At 53.8% G+C, this 17699-nt stretch overlaps 1 protein-coding gene across 1 annotated transcript; it reads right to left on the reverse strand.

Annotated features, from left to right (window-relative positions):
- Positions 1–17: 17 nt before the first annotated feature.
- TMEM208 (transmembrane protein 208) lies at positions 18–1972 on the reverse strand. The gene is made up of 6 exons (XM_041771864.1): positions 1845–1972; positions 1313–1408; positions 831–890; positions 616–752; positions 372–456; positions 18–272 (listed from the first exon to the last, which is right to left on the reverse strand). Exons 1-6 carry the CDS (start codon positions 1848–1850, stop codon positions 135–137), a joined length of 522 nt encoding a protein of 173 aa, XP_041627798.1. The 5' UTR covers positions 1851–1972; the 3' UTR covers positions 18–134.
- Between the last annotated feature and the right edge of the window lie 15727 nt (positions 1973–17699).

The following is a 17699-nucleotide window of genomic DNA, read 5'->3' on the forward strand; positions in this document are numbered from 1 at the left end:
CCCACACAGCGATTAGCCACATTCTGAGCCATTTATTCAACAATCCTATACCTTAGACTGCTTTTGGGCCTTGGACTAGGCCCTCCTTGCTCCTGGCATGGGGGCCATGCAGCCTGTGGCCCAAACGTTGATGGCTATAACCGCTTCATCTGCCGCCGCTCCTGTCGGCGCTGCCGTTTCTCATTGTGCTCTGGTGCTGGGGTGCCACTGTCTGCTGTGAACCATGGGCCCAGCACATTCACCCAGAGGAGGTAAAGAGCCCGGCCCGGAGCCTAGGAAAGAAAAGGTAACTTGAAGCCAGGTGCAGGAAATGAAAGAAGAGAAGGGTTAGATGCTCCAGCCCCTTCTTGGGAGCCCTACAACCCACGCACCAGAAGCCAGAAGGACCAGATGTAGAGGGAGAAGCAGCTGAGCACCTGCACGATGGCTGTCAGTAGGATCACATCCTTAAGGTGCCTGTGGACAGAAGGGAGGCTGCAAGGCCCAAAAATAGTAGATGGGCCCCAGTTCTTCTATCCTCTTCAAGTTGTGGGCAGTTGTGGGTCTTGGGCTATCTGGGCCCCAAGACCCCAGCCCGGGGGCCGCTCACCTGGGCTGGCAGCGGGGGACACTCACTCTGCCATGCCCTGCTCCATGTTGAGGTCCATTCCACCATCCATCAGGGCCCCATCCTCAGAAAAGGCTGCCCGTGCCATCGAGCTCATAGAGTGGTAGCTGGCCCCATATACTGCCAGACTAAAGCCCAAGGCCATCTGCAGAATAAGAATGGTATCACAGGCCAGCCAGTAATCCTATCTGCTTATCCACTTCCCAGGCTGGGGGACACTTACCCAGGCCCAAAATGAGGCAGATGAATAGAAGAACACCAAGGTCACAAGACAGTAAATGGCCTGTAAGCAGATACATGATCAGGCTGGGATCAAAAGCTGCCCTAAACCATGGGTCTTCCTGGACTCTGACCAAGAGTTAGGCCAGGCTGTGGAAAGAGGTTGTTACTCATAGGGTTGGTGGGGGGAAAAGGAACTGTTCCCTAAGTTCTGAGTACCCAGACCCCCCTCTGATATGTCAGCCCAGGAAAGGATGGGTTCAAGTCCATTTGAGCCTTAAACTCTCATTTCGTTTTTGGTTTGGTTTGGGTTTGACTACTCCGCAATTTCTTTTGCCAGGATTCATTCTCCTTTCATTTTAATTGTAGTTTTCTTCTGGAAAACTACACATGGCTGTCATATACCCCCCTTTACCCCGGACACCCAACACACACCAGAGCTGACTCTGGGATCTCGGGTGGGCACAGAAGGAGGTAGGCACTTACATTGGCCCCCAGTATGATCCGCAGATAGAACTTCAGAGTCTCTCTGTTCTCTTCAAATATCTGCTTCTTCCCTCTGGTGCCCACTTTGCCCTTGGGCTGCAGAGGGATGGTAAAATTCTATCAGAGCCCTCCTCAGCCAGGGTCCTCCTCACCCTCCCCACCAGCCTGGTCAGGTACACAATTACACCTGCACTTAAGCCAGGTCCCCATGGTGCTCAAATCTAGCACAATCCTTGGGATGTCCCCCCCTCCTCTAGTCCATCCTGCTTAGGGCTGACACCATTTGTGCAACACCACTAAGACCTGCGGCCCGGCCTGGTACCGTCTGGCACTGACGCCCACTCCCCTCCCGCAGCACTTGTGGTACGGCGGTGCGCCGCTCTATTCCCCCGCTAGCTCTAGTGCCATCTGGCCGCTGCAGGGCGCCCCCCTCTGGCAGACCCGCTTCCCTCGATGTCTCTCCTTTGTTTTCAGTCTCCCGGGCCCGGGAATCCTCTGCCGTAGCGAACCCCGCCCTCCCCGCCCTCCTTACCGCCATAGCGCGACGCAAACAGCCAGCGAGGAAAACGAGGGAGAGCGACCGAAACCGCGGTCAGTAGGTACCACATCGGCAGCAAAGGCACTTCCGGTGCAGACCCAAATCGTCACAACTGTGACGGAAGTGGGGACGGTCCGCTTCCTTCCCAAGGCCCTCCCCCTCCCTCAGTCCGTAGGACTACACTTCCCAGAAAGCCTTGCACGGGGGCGGAGGCGGCAGGGATGCGATGGCGGAGTCGCTGCCCCTGGAGGTGAGAGGAGGCGGCCCTCAGGCCTAGCTTGGGACAGGCTCCGCCCTCGGGGTCCCGGGCTGTGGGGAGGGGCTGTCAGCTCGCCCGGCTCCGCCTGCCTGGCGGGAACGACCTGCCCGACAGATCTCAGGACCTGCAGGCTATGGGTAACGGCCCCGCCTTTGGGCCACCCCATCCCCCTAGCTTGGGGGAACCGTCCTCTCCTCCATCGGCCCCACGAGGTGGCTGCCCTGTCACCTCAGCGAGGACAGTGTCTCTGCCTACTCCCTTCTCTAGAGATGGCCGCCCCTCCCCCTCAGTTGTGGAATATGTCCGTTCCATCCCCTCGTCCCCGAAGGGTAACCGATTTTATTCTCTTTGACCCCTTGGGGTGATCACTCCATTCCCTCTGGGCCGAAAGGCGGCGGTCCCCTCCCCCTGGCAGTGGGAGACCGATTCCCCGCCCCCCATCAACTCTGAGCACAGTCGCTGAATTACTTCACGGAGGACAGGCCTGCTCCCTACTCCCTCGGCCCATAGTAATGAGTCCTTCACCCTATGGGATGTTTGCTCTTTTTCCTTAGCCTGGAACAGGACCACTCTGCCGCCATTGGCCGGAGAAAGAAAACAGATTTTGTTCCCAGTGGCCTCTTGGGATGGCCTCTCTGTCCCTTTTGCCTTGAGAGTTGGCAGCTCCCGCTGCTGCCCACGGGAGACAAGCCACCCATTCCTCATCAGCCCTGGAATGGTGCTCCTTACCCTTAGCAAGAAGAGGACAGCTCCCACACCCTTTAGCCCCCTGCCATGGCATCTTTTATCTCCTGCACCCTGGAGAATGTCTACTACATAGATCCCAGGAATGACCAGTCATATCTAATAGTAGCTCCTTAGGATGGGGTTCATGGGATGGTGACTCCATCCTTATCATTGCCTCATCTTCCCTCTAGAAAAGCCACCCCCCTTCTCAGCTCAAAGAATCATGTTCCCTCCTCTCAATGAGGATAGGTTTGTTGCCCTCTCCCTTTGTTTTTTGGCTGGTTGCTGAGCCCCCAGAAGACAGGATGGCCACTGTCTTAACTGGCTTAGACAGGCTTCCCTGCCTCCCCCTGGGGTTGGGGGCTTAGTGAATCCCAATCCCATCAATATTCTCTTCCCCATGCCTAGCTCTCCTGGCCCCAAAGGCAGTTCTCCCCAGTCCTCTCAGTAATGATCTGCTTTATTTTCCCCACTCCTTCCCTGAGCAAACCTTTGGTGAAAATTGAGGTAGAGGGCTTTGGTGAAAATAGAGATGGAGGACTGTCCATCTTTAATTCAATCCAGTAAGTATTGGCTGAGTACCTTCTGTGTGCTAGGGATCAAAGAAAGGGGGCTGGTGAGGTCAAGGTTAAGGAAGGGCATTTCCGGAAAGAGGCCCACACAGGCAAAAGGTAACAGGCATGGTATGGTTGTAGGACAGTGGGAATAATGAACTGGGGAAGCTCCGGGTTCAGGGGTCCAGTCAGGTATAAGGCCTAGCCAGTGCTGACCCAAGAGTGGAGATTTTGTCCTGAGGGTAGTGGAGTACCCTGAGGGTTTTCATCAGGGACGTGCTAAGATTGAAAGCTGTTTTTTAGGAAAATTAACCTTGTCACAGTGTGCAGAATGACTAGCCAGGCTGAGCCTGGAGGCAGGGAGGTCAGGTGGGAGACTGCAGAAGGAATCCAGGTCTGGGGTGATAAAGTTCTGGGCTATTGCGGTGCTAAAATTTCAAAGGTAGAAATATTTGTAACAGCAATCCAGCAATCATTTATGGAACATCTAGTAGATGTCAAGCACATCATCTCTATTAAATACACACACACACACACACACACACAGGGTATGGAAACTGAAGCGCAGAGAAGTCAGTTACCTTGCATCAGGTCACACAGGTCACACAGGTCACACAGCTTGGAAGTAGTAGAGCTGGGATTTGAATGAGTGTGTTATCCTGGCCTAAGCCTGTGTTGTACATGTGTATCTGACAGCAAAGGACAGAAGAGCATAAAGAGTATTATCAGGATCTTCAGGCAAGATGCACTGTTGGCATTGAAGCTCAGATGCTGGAAAATTGGGAGGAAGGGATGCTTTGGACTGAGAATATGAATTTTAGTTGAGATGAAGGTGATGGTAAAACATTTAGATGACGGACCCTGTGGACAATTAGCAACACCAGACTATCACATGAATGATGAGACGATATGGGGATATTGAATTGTTGGTTTTATGTGTAGAGGTAACTGTTGAAGCCATGCAAATGAATTTATTATCCCAGGAAGTAAAAGATTGAAAGACCCAGGTCTGAGCCCTGGAAGCCACAGAAGAATCCAGAAACAGGGCAATTAGAGTGGAGAGTGTAGCTCTAGAAAACAGAGTTTCTTAAGAGCCCATGAGGGACGATTTCAGAAGAAAATAATACTTAATATTAAGTCATTCTTTGCCTCACCAGTGACTCCCTCCCCAATCCCTGATAGGACCCCCAACCTCATGATCCCCAACCTCATAGGCCATAGGTGGAGGGAGGGCCTGAGCACATGGGCTGGGCCCTGCTGGTTTCATATCTTAACAGCCAGCTGAGAAGGCAGTGGAGAAGATGGGAAAAGAAGGAGGACCCAGAGCCTGATCTGTGAGGGCAGGAGGAAGGGGTGTGATTTCCAAAGTTCAGAGAAGGACACCTGACCTACTGTGTCCTGGGTCTTGTGCAAAACACTTTACTGTTCTTAAATTCTCACCACAACCCATTTAAATCTTGCTACGATTGCCATTTTACAGATTAGAAAAAGAAAGGCTCAGAGAGGTCAGTTGATAGAGTAAGGATTTGAACTAGGTTTACCTGGTCTTAATGCCCAGGCTCTTTTTACCAAACTGAGTGGGAAGTTTGCTTTTTATCAGTCTGTACAAATCCAGGCATCCAGGCAGGGCTCGGGAATGGTTTGTTCACAGTAAAGATGCTCAGAGGCTGGAGAGCCAAGTGAAGACCCCATGAAGCTTAGGATTCAAGATGAACTAGATAGAAGCCAGTGTCTCAGTCCCCTTAGAGTGATGGTATTATGAGCTGGAGAGGGTTCCAAAGGCCCCCAGCTCTAACAGTTCCCAATGCCCTCTGTCTTTTCCCCTCAGATGCTCACATATATTCTGATCTTCCTGCCTCTGTCAGATCAGAAAAAGGCCTCCCTCGTGAGTCGGGCTTGGTACTCTGCAGCCCAGAATGCCCTTCGGGAGGTAAGGTGGCCACCCTCAGCTGGCCCATTCTCAATTGTATCTCACTTCAGTTTGCCCATGGCCCTGGTTATACATCGTCCATTCATTCATCCATCCATGCATACATAGACATACATTACATTCATACACACTTGACTCTGGGTACAGTGCCTGGATTCTACAGATGAGTAAGACATAGTCCCCTACCCCAGTGAAGGAGAAAGACAAGGACATGATTGACCATGATATCATGTGCTTGATGCTGTGACACTGGAATGATGGGTGCCACTAGAACAGGAAGAAGGACATCCAGAGGAGACCAGCAGCGTCAGGGAAGGCTTCCTGATGGGATAGGATGAGGATGAAGATTGGTCTTCCAGCACTGATGACAACACAGGTAAAGGCACCAAGATGTGAAATATGAAATAGTTCTGGTAACAACCACACAAGTTCCATATGACTAGAACTAAAATGTGTGTAGAAGTGATGGGAGAGGGATCCCTGGGTGGCGCAGCGGTTTAGCGCCTGCCTTTGGCCCAGGGCGCGATCCTGGAGACCCGGGATCGAGTCCCACGTCAGGCTCCCGGTGCATGAAGCCTGCTTCTCCCTCAGCCTGTGTCTCTGCCTCTCTCTCTCTCTGTTTGTGACTATCATAAATAAATAAATAAGAATTTTTATAAAAAAGTGATGGGAGATGAGGCCAGAGAGGGGTCAAACCAAAGGCTGGCACTAGTGCTAAGGCTCCATCCTGATGACCATCACGCAGCCTTTAAAGGAATGTTAAGGCAGGGGAGTGATATGATGTGATGTGTCTTAGAACTCTGCCGTGCTGAATGGACTGGAGAGGGTGAGTCAGGGTGTGGGGAGACAGCCCAGCTAGGAGATGAACGTACACATCTGTGACAGTTTGAAGGGCAAGTAGTGACAGCTCCTTGTTTTCATTTTGACCTCTTTAATTACTCCTGAGTTTTCTCATTAGCTGACCATTTGTATTTCCCTCTCTTGTTTATTCATGGTTTTTATCCACTTAACCATTGGCATCTTAGTATTTTTCTTATCAGTTTGTATGAACCTTTTATACATTAAAGAGATGAATCTTTTAGATATTTATTGAAACATATTCCTAATATATTTGCCTTTGTATTTGATTTGTAGATACATGCTTATTTCTGAGATACAGAGGTTAAATTTCTATGTTGTTGATTCTGAACGTCTTTTGCTTTCTTATTTCTTCCATTGCTTTTTAAACTTAGAGACCCCTTACCTCTTCAGTGATTCAATGTTCAATGTACACTCAAATTTCTCTTCCTTTTTTTTTTTTTAACTTGGACTCAATTTTTTAGAGAGGTTTTAGGTTCACAACAAAATTGTTTATTCTGTTTTATGGCTTGAATTTTTATAGTAATTTTTTAATTGGTGAAATTTATTTTGATTTATGCTCTGAGGTAAGAAGCTAAACTGATGAGTTTTCAAATAGCCCTAATACCATTTACATATAATCTTCCTCTTTCCTGCTGTCTTGGACTCCTCCTCTGTCATATATTAAATGTGTGTATAAAAGTAGGGTCTGTTGTCACGTTATCTATCTAATGTCACTGAGCTTAGTGTCTAAAGAAATTTGATTTGGACTTGTTGAAAATTTGAAGTGTGAGGCATCTAGATGGTGAGAGGCAGTTGGTTGTTGGATTTCTGAGTGAAGAATTCAAGAGAAGGGTCTAGATATTAAATACAGAGTTGGGTATCATTAAAGAATGAGGGGAAGTTGAAACCATGGATCTAAGTCACATCTCCCAGGAAGCACATGAAAAGCCATAGGAACAGCAAGTCACAGAATACCCCAGAGGAGTACACCAGTCCAAGGGCATGGGAAGGAGGAGGCACCTACAGAAGAGATGCCAGGGATCTACAATGGAGAGCTTTACAGGACTGAGTGGATGACAGTGCCAAATCCCATGAAGAGTCCAGAAAATAAAGAACAGATAGTGTCCATGATGTCTGAGGTCCAAGGAGGTCCCCAGTGACTTCAGCAACATTTGACATCTGGGGGAAAAAGCCAGGAGGGGGAAAGAGTGAATGAGATAAGAAGGGACATGTAGAAAATGACCTCTTTTGCAAGAAATTTCCCTAGGAGAGGAAGGAAATAAATAGGGCAATAATGAGAGGTTGAGGGGATTCGACAAAGAATTTTCAATGGGAGAAATCTCAAATGTGTTCATATGCTGAGGAGAGTCATAGAGGAGGGGTGAATGTGAATGCATGAAGAAGAGACGTGAGAAATAGAGGATGCCACCTGAGGTAATACAAGGCCTGGTCTTGGATAGGGTGGAGAGGATGTCACCTCTCCTGCACAGGACATGGAGAGGTGGGAGCGGCAGTGTGGCACGGTTTGCTGAGGAAGTTCCTCTGAGGTTTGTGGCCTCTTTGCTGGGCAAATTTAGAGGCCACATTGTCTTAGGGGAGGGAGAAGAGAGGTAGAGGCCAGAGTCTCAACACAGAGGCTTAGAATATTCACAGGGCAGAAGGGCAAGTTACCAGAGCTGCTCACAGAGGCCTCACTCACTCAGATGGATGCTGCCTGTCTGTGCCTCACCCTGTGCACAGCACTTGAGAGTTGGTAGTAAGAGGGAGGTAAGCACCAGCCAAAAGGAGTGAGTAGGGGTACCACACTCAAAGTCCTGTGTAGCACACGGGGGATGGAGAGAAGATTCAGGAAAGACTTCATGGAGAAGGGGATGCTTGTGCTGAACCTAGAAAAAGGAATAAATATTTGCTAAATAGACAAGTAGGAGTAGGTGCCACCCTAGCCCTATGACCAAACAGAAAAAGCAGCCAAGCAGAGGCCTGGCAGCATAAGACAACCATCAGAAGCTGCCATTCCCAGAGCCAGGGCTGGGGAGGAAGGGAGCGGGCAAGGGTAAGCTGGAGCTCTTGAAGTAGGCAGGGCTCCAGTGCTGGCTGGGAGCTCAGCCTCCAGCCCGGGAGGAGAGAATCATCAGGGGGTTGAAGAGCATAGTTTGCCTTCTCTAAGAATCATCTGGTGACAGTACCAAGGCTAGATTGGAGCCAGAAAGACCTGGGGCCAGGACCCTCAGAAGAGGAAACTGCTATAATGTATTTCTGAGAGACAATACCAGAACCTGAACTAAGGCAAGAGCAGTGGGGCAGGAGCCGAGGGACAGGCTGCATTGTCTTGGGGAGATGAGATGCAAGGGACGTTGGTCACCGGGTGTGCAGAGTACGGGAGGGTCTAGAATGGCTCCCCAATCTCTGACTTTGGTGACCCGGTAGAGGGCACTGAGAGTTTAGGAGAAGGGGCAGCGCCAGGGGACAAGACAGTGAATTCAGATGTGTGTTGCCTCCATGTATCTGGCAAGGTCCCTCAGGTTCCCAGGGTCTGCGTTCTGGAAAAAAGATGTGGACTGCAAATAAAGTAGTTGGAATGGGATGAAGTGCAGTCTGCCAGGGTGCACATGAGGGCAACGGATAGTGTGGGCATGTGTGTGCATGTGTGGTGGGGTGGAATGTACCCCTTTGGTGGAGCTCACTCCTCTGTGGATTGGGTCCCTCTCTTCTTTGGTGGCCCCAAAAGAGGCTGATGGGGAGCAGGCAAGAAGATAGGAGGAGAGCCAGGCAGGCAGAACCATGGAATCCCCAGTGGGAGATAGCACGGGGCAGATTGGCCATCTGTAGGAGGTGGTGTGGAAAAAAGGATACTCGTGGGAGGCCTACAGAGGAGCCCCCAGATGTTGATGACCGTGCTGGCGGGGAGCTGTTGCCAGGAATGAGAGATTCTGTGGGGGCAGTGATGGAGGGGTGAGTGGGTGAGGCGAGAGGTAACAAGGTGGCTGCATGCTGTGCGCGTGCCAAGAGGCCTGAGTGCCGAGGAAAGGGGAAAAGCAGGAGTGGTGAGAAGAGAGGGTGTAGGACCAAAGGAGGCCTTTTGTTAGTTATGACTCCGGGGTATTTGTAAACTGAGGAAGGAGCAGTGAATGGCAGGGACTGTGGGTTCCTATAGGAGAAGGTGGGGGCAGGCCCAGTAAGTAGAGAAAAGGGGATTAGGAGAGCAGGAGAAGGAAGGAGATTAGGATGGGTCCTGCCGGGAGCTGGCTGGTAGATGTGAACAGGGCAAAGGGAGCGTCTTCTCACATGGTGGCTTTGGCTTCTTTTTGAAACAGAACAGGTCTTCTCTGTGAAGGTCGAAGGTCAGAGTAAGGGGAGGATGCCACCTTTGCATCAGGGGCTGGAGAGAATGGTGAGCTTGGAGAGAAACCTTGAGGGGGATAAGAGAGCCAGGGGTGGAGGTGGCAGGGGGGGAGGTGAGAGGGGAGTCTGTGGCTTCCACAAATGAGTTCTGTACCCCCAGCACAAACCAAGAGGAGGCAGCAGTTCCATAAGGTCTTGCAGGGGGGTGGGGGTGCAGGGCAAGAAGAAGGGACACAGCAGCATGGCAGGGGCAGGGCCACAGGACCCCAAAGGGAGGTGATCAGGGGAGAGGTTCTTGGAGTCCAGCAAAGAATGAGAGGGCAGGAGAAGCAAAGTGGGCAGTCGGGAGTAGACTGGCATAGGATAAGAGAGTGAGGACGAGGAGGCCAGGGTCAGAGTCCGAGACCGTAGAGCCTACCATGTTGGCACCCGGGCGGCTCCAGCTAACCATGAGCTCTAGATGGGATGCCGACGAAGGCCTGTTGGGTGCCTCTGCAGAACTCAGCCCCGCCTGGGCTGGGAGCACTGGAAGGCCAGGCCATGGGTACATGGCACCTAGGGCTCTGCTGACATCCCACCACCACCACGCCCCAGAGAGTAGTTTATAGAACTTATTGGCAGGAGCCATCTCCCAGGGCCCAGATGGTAAGGAAGTAATGCCCCCTGCTAGTAGGTGCTACCGAAGATTCTGGCTCACCAAGGCATGGCTGGGGTTTAGGCCTCACCAGGCCAGGTGAGGGTGCTGGACTGGTGACTTCTTATTCTCTGTGACTTGCCCCCACTTAAGCATATTTTTTCTCAAATAAGAAGGTAGATAAGGGAGATCCCCTCCCCCCGCCGCCACCGCACACACCCAGGCTCTGCGCGTTTTGGGGAGAGCCCTGGTTGTCTGCTCCTGGGCTGGTCACCGTGAAGAAGCTCCAGACCACTCAGCTTCTGCCCTCCACTGCCTTCTCCTACCTGGGGGATTTATAAAGGGCCAGCGGAGCCACTGGAAATGACCCCAAGGTCTAACTCTTCTCTAGAGACTAAAGCCCATGGGTGCCTGGGCCTACATTTTCTTTTGTTCTCCAGAAGAAAATATATGATTCCTGGGCCAGCAGATAGGACAGCCATTCCTCTATCAGATGGCTTTCCAAGTCTGCACACAAGCCCACAGTCTCAGCTCAGGGCTTCACAAGGTACAATGAAATCCTGGCCTCTCACAGTCAAGGGATGTGTGTCCCTTTTAGCAGATTTAGGGCACTTCCCAAATGACTTGGTATTTACTCTTAGGAGGCCAGCATTGGGAAAGGAAGGGGGGGGGTGCTGGTTGGCTCCTTTGTGGACAGGGCAGCTGAAGCTAGAGCTTACAGTCCTCCTTTGGACCTCTAGAAGCATCTTCCTTAGGCCTAGGAAGGGCCCTCCTACACTGGGGCCAAAGACCACAACTCAACAGCCTCCTCCTTCTGCTGTTCTGCTCCCCACAGATGATCGGTATCCCGAAAGGGCTGCTCCTGGGCGCCTGCACTTGGAGTCCAGGGCAGACCACCTGGATGATGCCTTGGAGGCTGTCCCTTCCCCATAGAAAACAGTGGGGAGCAGGGAGGCAGTCTCAAATCTCAACACACACTCTCATACATCTCCCAACAGCTGCTGGAAAGCCTTTAGACCAAGCTCTGCCCCTATATCTGGGGGGTTTTCCTGCCACCAGTCAGCCCTGGACTTGGACTCTAGGCTGATGGCCGGTGCTCCCCCACTCAGCTGCTCATCTACATTGTTCATAGGGAGGCAGTGGGAGAGGGGAGAACATGAGAACATTCCTGGCCCCCACGGCTCAGGAAGGAAGGAAATGAAGGACTGTGGTTGCTGGAGCGTGTGGGGGGAGGGACACAACATGATGGCAGGGGTGGCACTGCCTCAGCAACCAGCAACGGGCCCTGTCTTGCACTTGCAGCCACAGCTCACTCTCCATCATCACACTGGCCTCTTTGTCGGCAGGGCCTGGAAACGGCTGGAGGTCGGCTTTACCCCTCCTTCTAAAACCTTTCCTCCCAGATCTTTGCCTCGCCTTGAATCACCTTCCCCGCCCACTGGGATCTTCTCACTCTCCCTAAATCTGAGAGGGGGACCCAGGCCCTTGCGGTTCCCACTAGTCCGCTGCCTCCCAGCGTCCACGAGGGGGAGCTGTGGGAAGTGTTCCTCTCTTCCACAAGGACCACATCCCGGGATGGGGTCTGGACAGGGAGCCTGGTTTGAGCCCTGATTCCTGTGGAAGCCGGCAAAAGCTGACCCCCATTTCTTCCCACACGTTCTTTCCCATGATGGCAGCTATAGGAGCTGCTTCTCTCCGTGGCAGAAGTCAGCCTGGTTTCTCCACGCAGGAATGGGATTCCTGTGTCTTCCTGGGAGAATCGTGTTAAGTATCTTGCAGGAGTGCATATTATGTGTCATTTCTACCTTTCTGAATCCCTTTTGATGATGTTCTGTGGGGTAGAATCAGGGAGCATTAGCTTGTTATTGCAGGGACTGACAGGACAGATATTTTAGAGAGCTTCTTTTCCTGCATCAGAATCATGTTGATACATTAAAACAAGAGCCTTTAGTACCATTTGCCAGCAACCTAGCCATCCATCAAGAGCAGAGGAGAAGCCAAGCCCTCCTCTCCCTCCCCACACCTGGTATAACTCCCCTCTGGCACAAAATCGCGGAAGGTCCTATGAAAACTGGGGTTCCCTAAATTCTTAGACAAGCCAGGCTATCTCCCCAACTTAGCCCTGAGCCCACCTCCAGGCTCCACCCCACACCAGTCATGGATTTCCCACTCTCATTCCCCTGTTCCCCTATGGCAAGGCCAGCCCCACACTCTTGGCACCTCAAGAATCATCCTCTTGAGATTCCACAGAAGTGGGAGCCTTCTCCTTCCTTATCTGGACAGGTAAGACAGACCCTCCAGAGATGAGCCCCAGGGGTCACAAGCACTTCTTGAACTCTGGAGCCTGTGGGGCTCACACGTGTTGGTGGTACACACATACACAAAACCCCTTTTTGCAAACATTCATGTGGCTGAGATACTAAGGCCACCAGGGGATCTAGGGCTCACTGCCTGACCTAGGCCTCTGGCACCTGGGCCACCCACGGTCGTGGTGAGTGACAACTGCTTTGCTTCTAACTGCCTTCAGCTGTTCTGAGGGCTATTTATATTCTCTTGAAAAAGTGAGGGAGGCTGGTTGCTTAGTTAATGCTGAGCTCTGACTCCCTGGAGTGGGAGCTGAGCTGAGACCAAAAGGTGTCTCAGGGCACCTTTTGAAAGTCCCAAAGTTTGGGATCCAGCATTCTTAGTCCTTCTGCCCCCTAGCGTCTTTTCTGGCTCTCCTCCAGGCTATCCCAACCCCCTATACCCAGCAGGCCAGCTCTCTACCCTGTCCCTGCTCCTCTGTAGGCATCCAGTCCCAACCATCGCTAACATTCTTGCCCTCCCCTCACAGGCATCCCCTTTGAGCCCCAGAGTGACTCATCTTCCCCTTTCCCATCAGCACCCCCTCAACCACACACGACACTGCACACCACAGTGGGTCCCCATTGAGACAGGGCCCTTTTCCTGACCTGCGAGTGACTGGCCACCAGACCTGATGGCCAATACCCTCTGAGGCCAGAGGGCTAACCTCCATCCTGCTGCCACCCCTTAGACAAATGTGCAGTACAACATCCCTGTGTCCTCTGCCTCCCTTCCGGCCATCAAGAGCCTGGGCTTCAGGGGCATCACGTGCGTCGGCGTGACCAACCTGGATGGCTCGCCAGCTTCGCATCAGGTGCTGGAGGCTGTGGCCTACCACCTGGGCCTGCATCTGCAGAGCTTGTGCCTCAGTGGGGGTAGCCCCACAGAGGCGTCCTTTGTGGCCTTGGTCCTGGGCTACCCGGCCCTGCGTATCCTTGACCTCAGTGGCTGCAACAGCCTCTTCATATCGGGCATGCCGATAGCTCAGCCCGAGATGGCGCAGCTGGTCCAGCAGGTGTGGAGTGGCCTCTGTGAGCTCAACCTGGCTGGCCTGCGGGACCTGACCGACCTCAGTTTCAGCCAGCTCCGCCACTGTGCCCCCAACCTGGAGCGCCTCTCCTTGGCCTACTGTCACCTCACCTTTGAGCTAGGCCCAGCCCAGGGCTCTCTTGGCCCCCAAGACTTCTCCTGCTCCCAACTCTCCTTCCACAACCTGCTGCAATTTGTGAAGGAAAGGGCTGGTAGGCTATGCGGCCTGGACCTGAGTGGTACTGGCTTGCTCCCGGAGGCTGCCAAAGCCCTGGCTCAGGTGGCCGGGCTGCAGCTGAAGGAGCTGAGCCTGCGTGCCTGCCAGGACCTCTCCACAGGGGCTGTGGCCGCCCTTTGCCGTCTGCAATCAGGCCTGACCTCCCTGGACCTCAGCGGCTGCTCAGAACTGGCCGACAGGGCTCTCCTGGCCATCAGCCGCGGCCTGGCGTGCCTGCAGTGCCTCCGCCTGAGGAAGCTGCAGCGGCTGGCTGACACTGGATGCACAGCCCTGGGGGCCCTGCGGGAGCTGCACAGCCTGAACTTGGCAGAGTGTGGCCGGGTGAGCGGGTGGGGCTTGGCCCGGGCCCTGGGCTCAGGGCGCAGAGCTCCAGCCCCCTTGGCCTCCCTCAGCCTGGCCTACTGCTCCTCACTCAAGGTGAGCCCGTCATCCCCTCCTTTCCCTCCTCGGGGCTGGGGAAGCTGCAACTGCGGCAGCGAGGAGGCATTGCCCCGTGTTGATGGCCAGGGAACAGCAGTGAGAACTGGGCTAAGGACACGGGGAGAGGAGCCTGGACGGACAGTGCTCCTGCCAGCATCCTCCCCTCAGCCCCTACTGTGGGCCCGGATAGAGGGAGGCCCAAGGGGACCAGGCTGGCCCAGCCCACAGGCCGGCACACACCTCCCGCACCAGGTGCTTGGAGACCTCTGTAAGTCCCCCTGGGTAGGAGGACTGCCAGCGGGTGTTCCGGAGGCAGGGAGGGCAAGAGGGAGCTCTGTGGGGAATGGCTACTGAGGTTACCCAAGGAGGTTGCTCCACAGGTCTGACCGAGGTAATGTGACCTGCAAGTCACGATCATTTGTTGGCTGCAGCCAGTTCCTTCAGTAGGGCTCAGCCCTGTCCCCCTGGGCGGTGTCCCTAACTTGGCAATGTCAGTCTCTCCCTCTTTAGTGGATGGTTTCTTCAGCCTCTCAATGTGCCCAGGGCATTCCCAAGGTGAAAGCTGTCCCTCGGTCTTTCCTCCACAGGCACTCCTCTTGCCTTGCCCCACCCCATCTTCCCATTAGCACCAGGCGTCTCAGCTGCTCTCCCTGGGGCCCCGTGTTCTTGTGTCTCTTACTTCTTTATGAACCAGCTTCCTCTACTCTGCCCTTAGCTCGGGCTCCTGGCAGGTGGCAGCCCTACCCCCACAGTGACCTCACAGTTCTGCTTCAAATTCTAGAGGGAGCACATCTGATTGGCTCAGCTAGGGTCAGATGTCCATGATGGTCCAATAAGCTGCGGTCAGAGGGCTGCCTCAGCGCACAGCTCCAGCCAGGTCTGGGAGCACAGACGGGGCAGGTTCTTCAGAAACTTGCACCTGCATCCTTCCCGCCCCAGCCTATCTAGGCCTCAGTCCTCTAGCAAACTCCTCCTGGTGTCCCCCCACCACCACACTTTACCAGCACAGGGACATTTTGCTTGCCTCCATGGACCATCTGGTAGTTCCCTGTTGCCTGTGGGGCTGGAACCTTGGCAGAACCTTCCTAGGGACCCCTGCACAAGCCACCTGCCCATTGCTGTCTCCCTTCTCCACTTCCCTCCTAGGATGCCTCAGTGTACTCCCTCATCCCAGTGCTGGGCCCAAGCCTCAGGGTGCTAGACTTATCCTCCTGTGTAGCCCTCACCAACAGGACCCTGCAGGCCATCCGTGCCTCCCTAACCCACCTGTCAGTCCTGCGCCTGGCCTGGTGCAAGGAGCTCCAAGACTGGGGGCTTCTGGGGCTGGGGGACCCAAGTGACGAACCTACACAGGAGCCCCAGGTACAGGACATGTGAGTGGCGGGGGCCCTGGGCACAGCTGCCTTCCTGCCCCTCCTAAGTATTTTTGTCTAGGAGCATTTGAGGGCCAAACTCAGGAGGAACCTGAAGAGCAGGAGCTTCTTCCCACAGCTACATCAAGAGCTGGAGCATCAAGCCTTGGGCCCCAAAGACCCTTCTCCCCAGCCACAGGGCTCTTCCCTGCTCATGCTGCAGGCCCTGCGGGAGCTGGACCTCACAGCCTGCAGCAAACTAACTGATGCCAATTTGGCCAAGGTGTGGGGCTGGGGTAGTGGGGGTGGATCACTGAGGATCTTGGCATTAGACCCAGGCCCAGGTCAACCCACTTCTTGCTTGGAAAACATTCCATTCTCTTTGGCTTCTGCTACTTCTGGCTTTGCCATTCCTCCGGCTGGGCGTGGGAGAACCTGGAAGGGCCCTGGGCCCCAGTACCATGCTATACCCTTCCACACCCCCATCCTTGCAGGTGCTCCAGTTCCCTGAGCTGAGGAATTGTCACTGAGCCTATTGCCAGCACTCACGGACAAGGGCTTGGTGGCCGTGGCCAGGGGCTGCCTCAGCCTAGAGCGCTTGGTGCTGAGTCACTGCAGTCTCCTCAGCAACAAGGGCTGGTCCCAGGCAGCCAGCTCCTGGCCTAGGCTGCAGCACCTCAACCTGGCCAGCTGCGGGCAGCTCACAGAGCAGTGAGTTGTCTGAGGACCTCACAGTACAGGGGCTGGGCTGGGTCCCCATGCCAGCTCAGGGGCTCATCAGAGGCCTCCCCACAGAACTCTGGATACCGTTGAGCAAGCATGCAAGCAGCTCCGGATGTTAGATGTGGCCATGTGCCCTCGTATCAGCATGGCTGCAGTCAGGTGCTTCCAAGCCCAACTGCCCCAGGTGACCTGCGTCCAGTCCCGCTTTGTGGGAGGGGCTGACCTGACCATAACGCTCTAGGCCAGGTCAGCAACCAACCCTGTGCCTCAGCAGAGTCCCCAGTCCTGGCCTGTTGACCTGGTTTGACTCAGTGCCTCCTGCCCTCCTCTGCCACATGCCCCCAAAGCCCCTTTCCCAAACTATAAACCCCTTTCTCTAGGACTAGGGGTAGGACTAATCCAGGGCAGCCCAGCGGGCTTCCTGCCCCACTCTGCCCTATGGCTCAGCAGGAGCCTTTTCCAGCTTTATGTTGCTGCCACAGGCCGCTGGAAATGCCAGCTCCTGCTCTCCTGGCCAGGCCTGGATCCGGAGGCTAGGCCCACAGGTGGGATGCATCTGGTACTGGGGAAGAGTGGACCTTGTGCCTCTTGCCCTTCCCACTTCTCACACCTAAGGCCTGTGCCTCACCTTGTTCCCTATTAGGAGCTTTCCTGGCCTCTACTAGCACTGAGCTTTAGCAGTCAAGCCACAGACTTTATTATAAACCCAAACAAAATTAAAAATTCCAAATCTTACCTCCTTGTCTGAAGTTCTCAGACTACAGCCCCTACCCCCCACTTTAGGTGAAGCAGCCCACCCTAGCCGAGGGACAATGTGGAAAAAACACCAGAGGCATGTAGACAATTTCTTCCTTACACCTGACCAAAAGCCCTACAGGTGCCTCCAGCAAGTCTTAACTTCCTCCCCAATATGGTGAGAGACTAGAAACCTGGATGCCTTTTCCTGCATGAGCCTCCAGGCATGTCCTGCAGCAAAGGCACATCCCAGCCAGATGCGAGGAGACAGTGATTAAGGATGCAGTGAGGCTGTCTTCAGGAAGAAAAAAAGACGATAGTATCTCTGGGTAGGTCATTAGAGGTGCCAGGGACTTCTCAACAGAAGCTCTGGGAAACTATCTGTCCACCAACTTTGTCCATCTGTCCCTCAGTTCTAGGAGCACCTAGCACGGCTGCCCGAGTGCCTGCAGACACTGCACTTTATGTGGTGATTCAGAGGTGCCAAAGCTCTCCTAGTCCCCAGGTCAGGTGAGGAGGCAAATTAGCCAACAGACAAGGACAGGCCAGTGCATAGGGTGTGCATAGAGGAACAGTGCCTGGACCTGGGAGCCTAGGAGAGCAAAGAACAGAGCCTGGGAGATCAAGGAAACACTCAAGGCAGTGAAAAAGGAGAAGGGAAGGAAGAGGGCAATGACAAAGGATGAGGGAAGCACACATGGCAGGCCAGAGCTGGTGCTGGGGA

Source organism: Vulpes lagopus, chromosome 10 (assembly GCF_018345385.1).
Source record: "Vulpes lagopus strain Blue_001 chromosome 10, ASM1834538v1, whole genome shotgun sequence".
NCBI classification, from domain to species: domain Eukaryota; kingdom Metazoa; phylum Chordata; class Mammalia; order Carnivora; family Canidae; genus Vulpes; species Vulpes lagopus.

Bases quoted from the DNA above. Each gene is read 5' to 3' on its own strand.
- TMEM208 (XM_041771864.1), bottom strand. The intron at 753-830 runs GTAAGTGTCCCC...CTTATTCTGCAG, and splicing joins CTGCCTCATTTTGGGCCTGG to ATGGCCTTGGGCTTTAGTCT. The intron at 457-615 runs GTGAGTGTCCCC...TTCTGTCCACAG, and splicing joins ATGGAGCAGGGCATGGCAGA to GCACCTTAAGGATGTGATCC.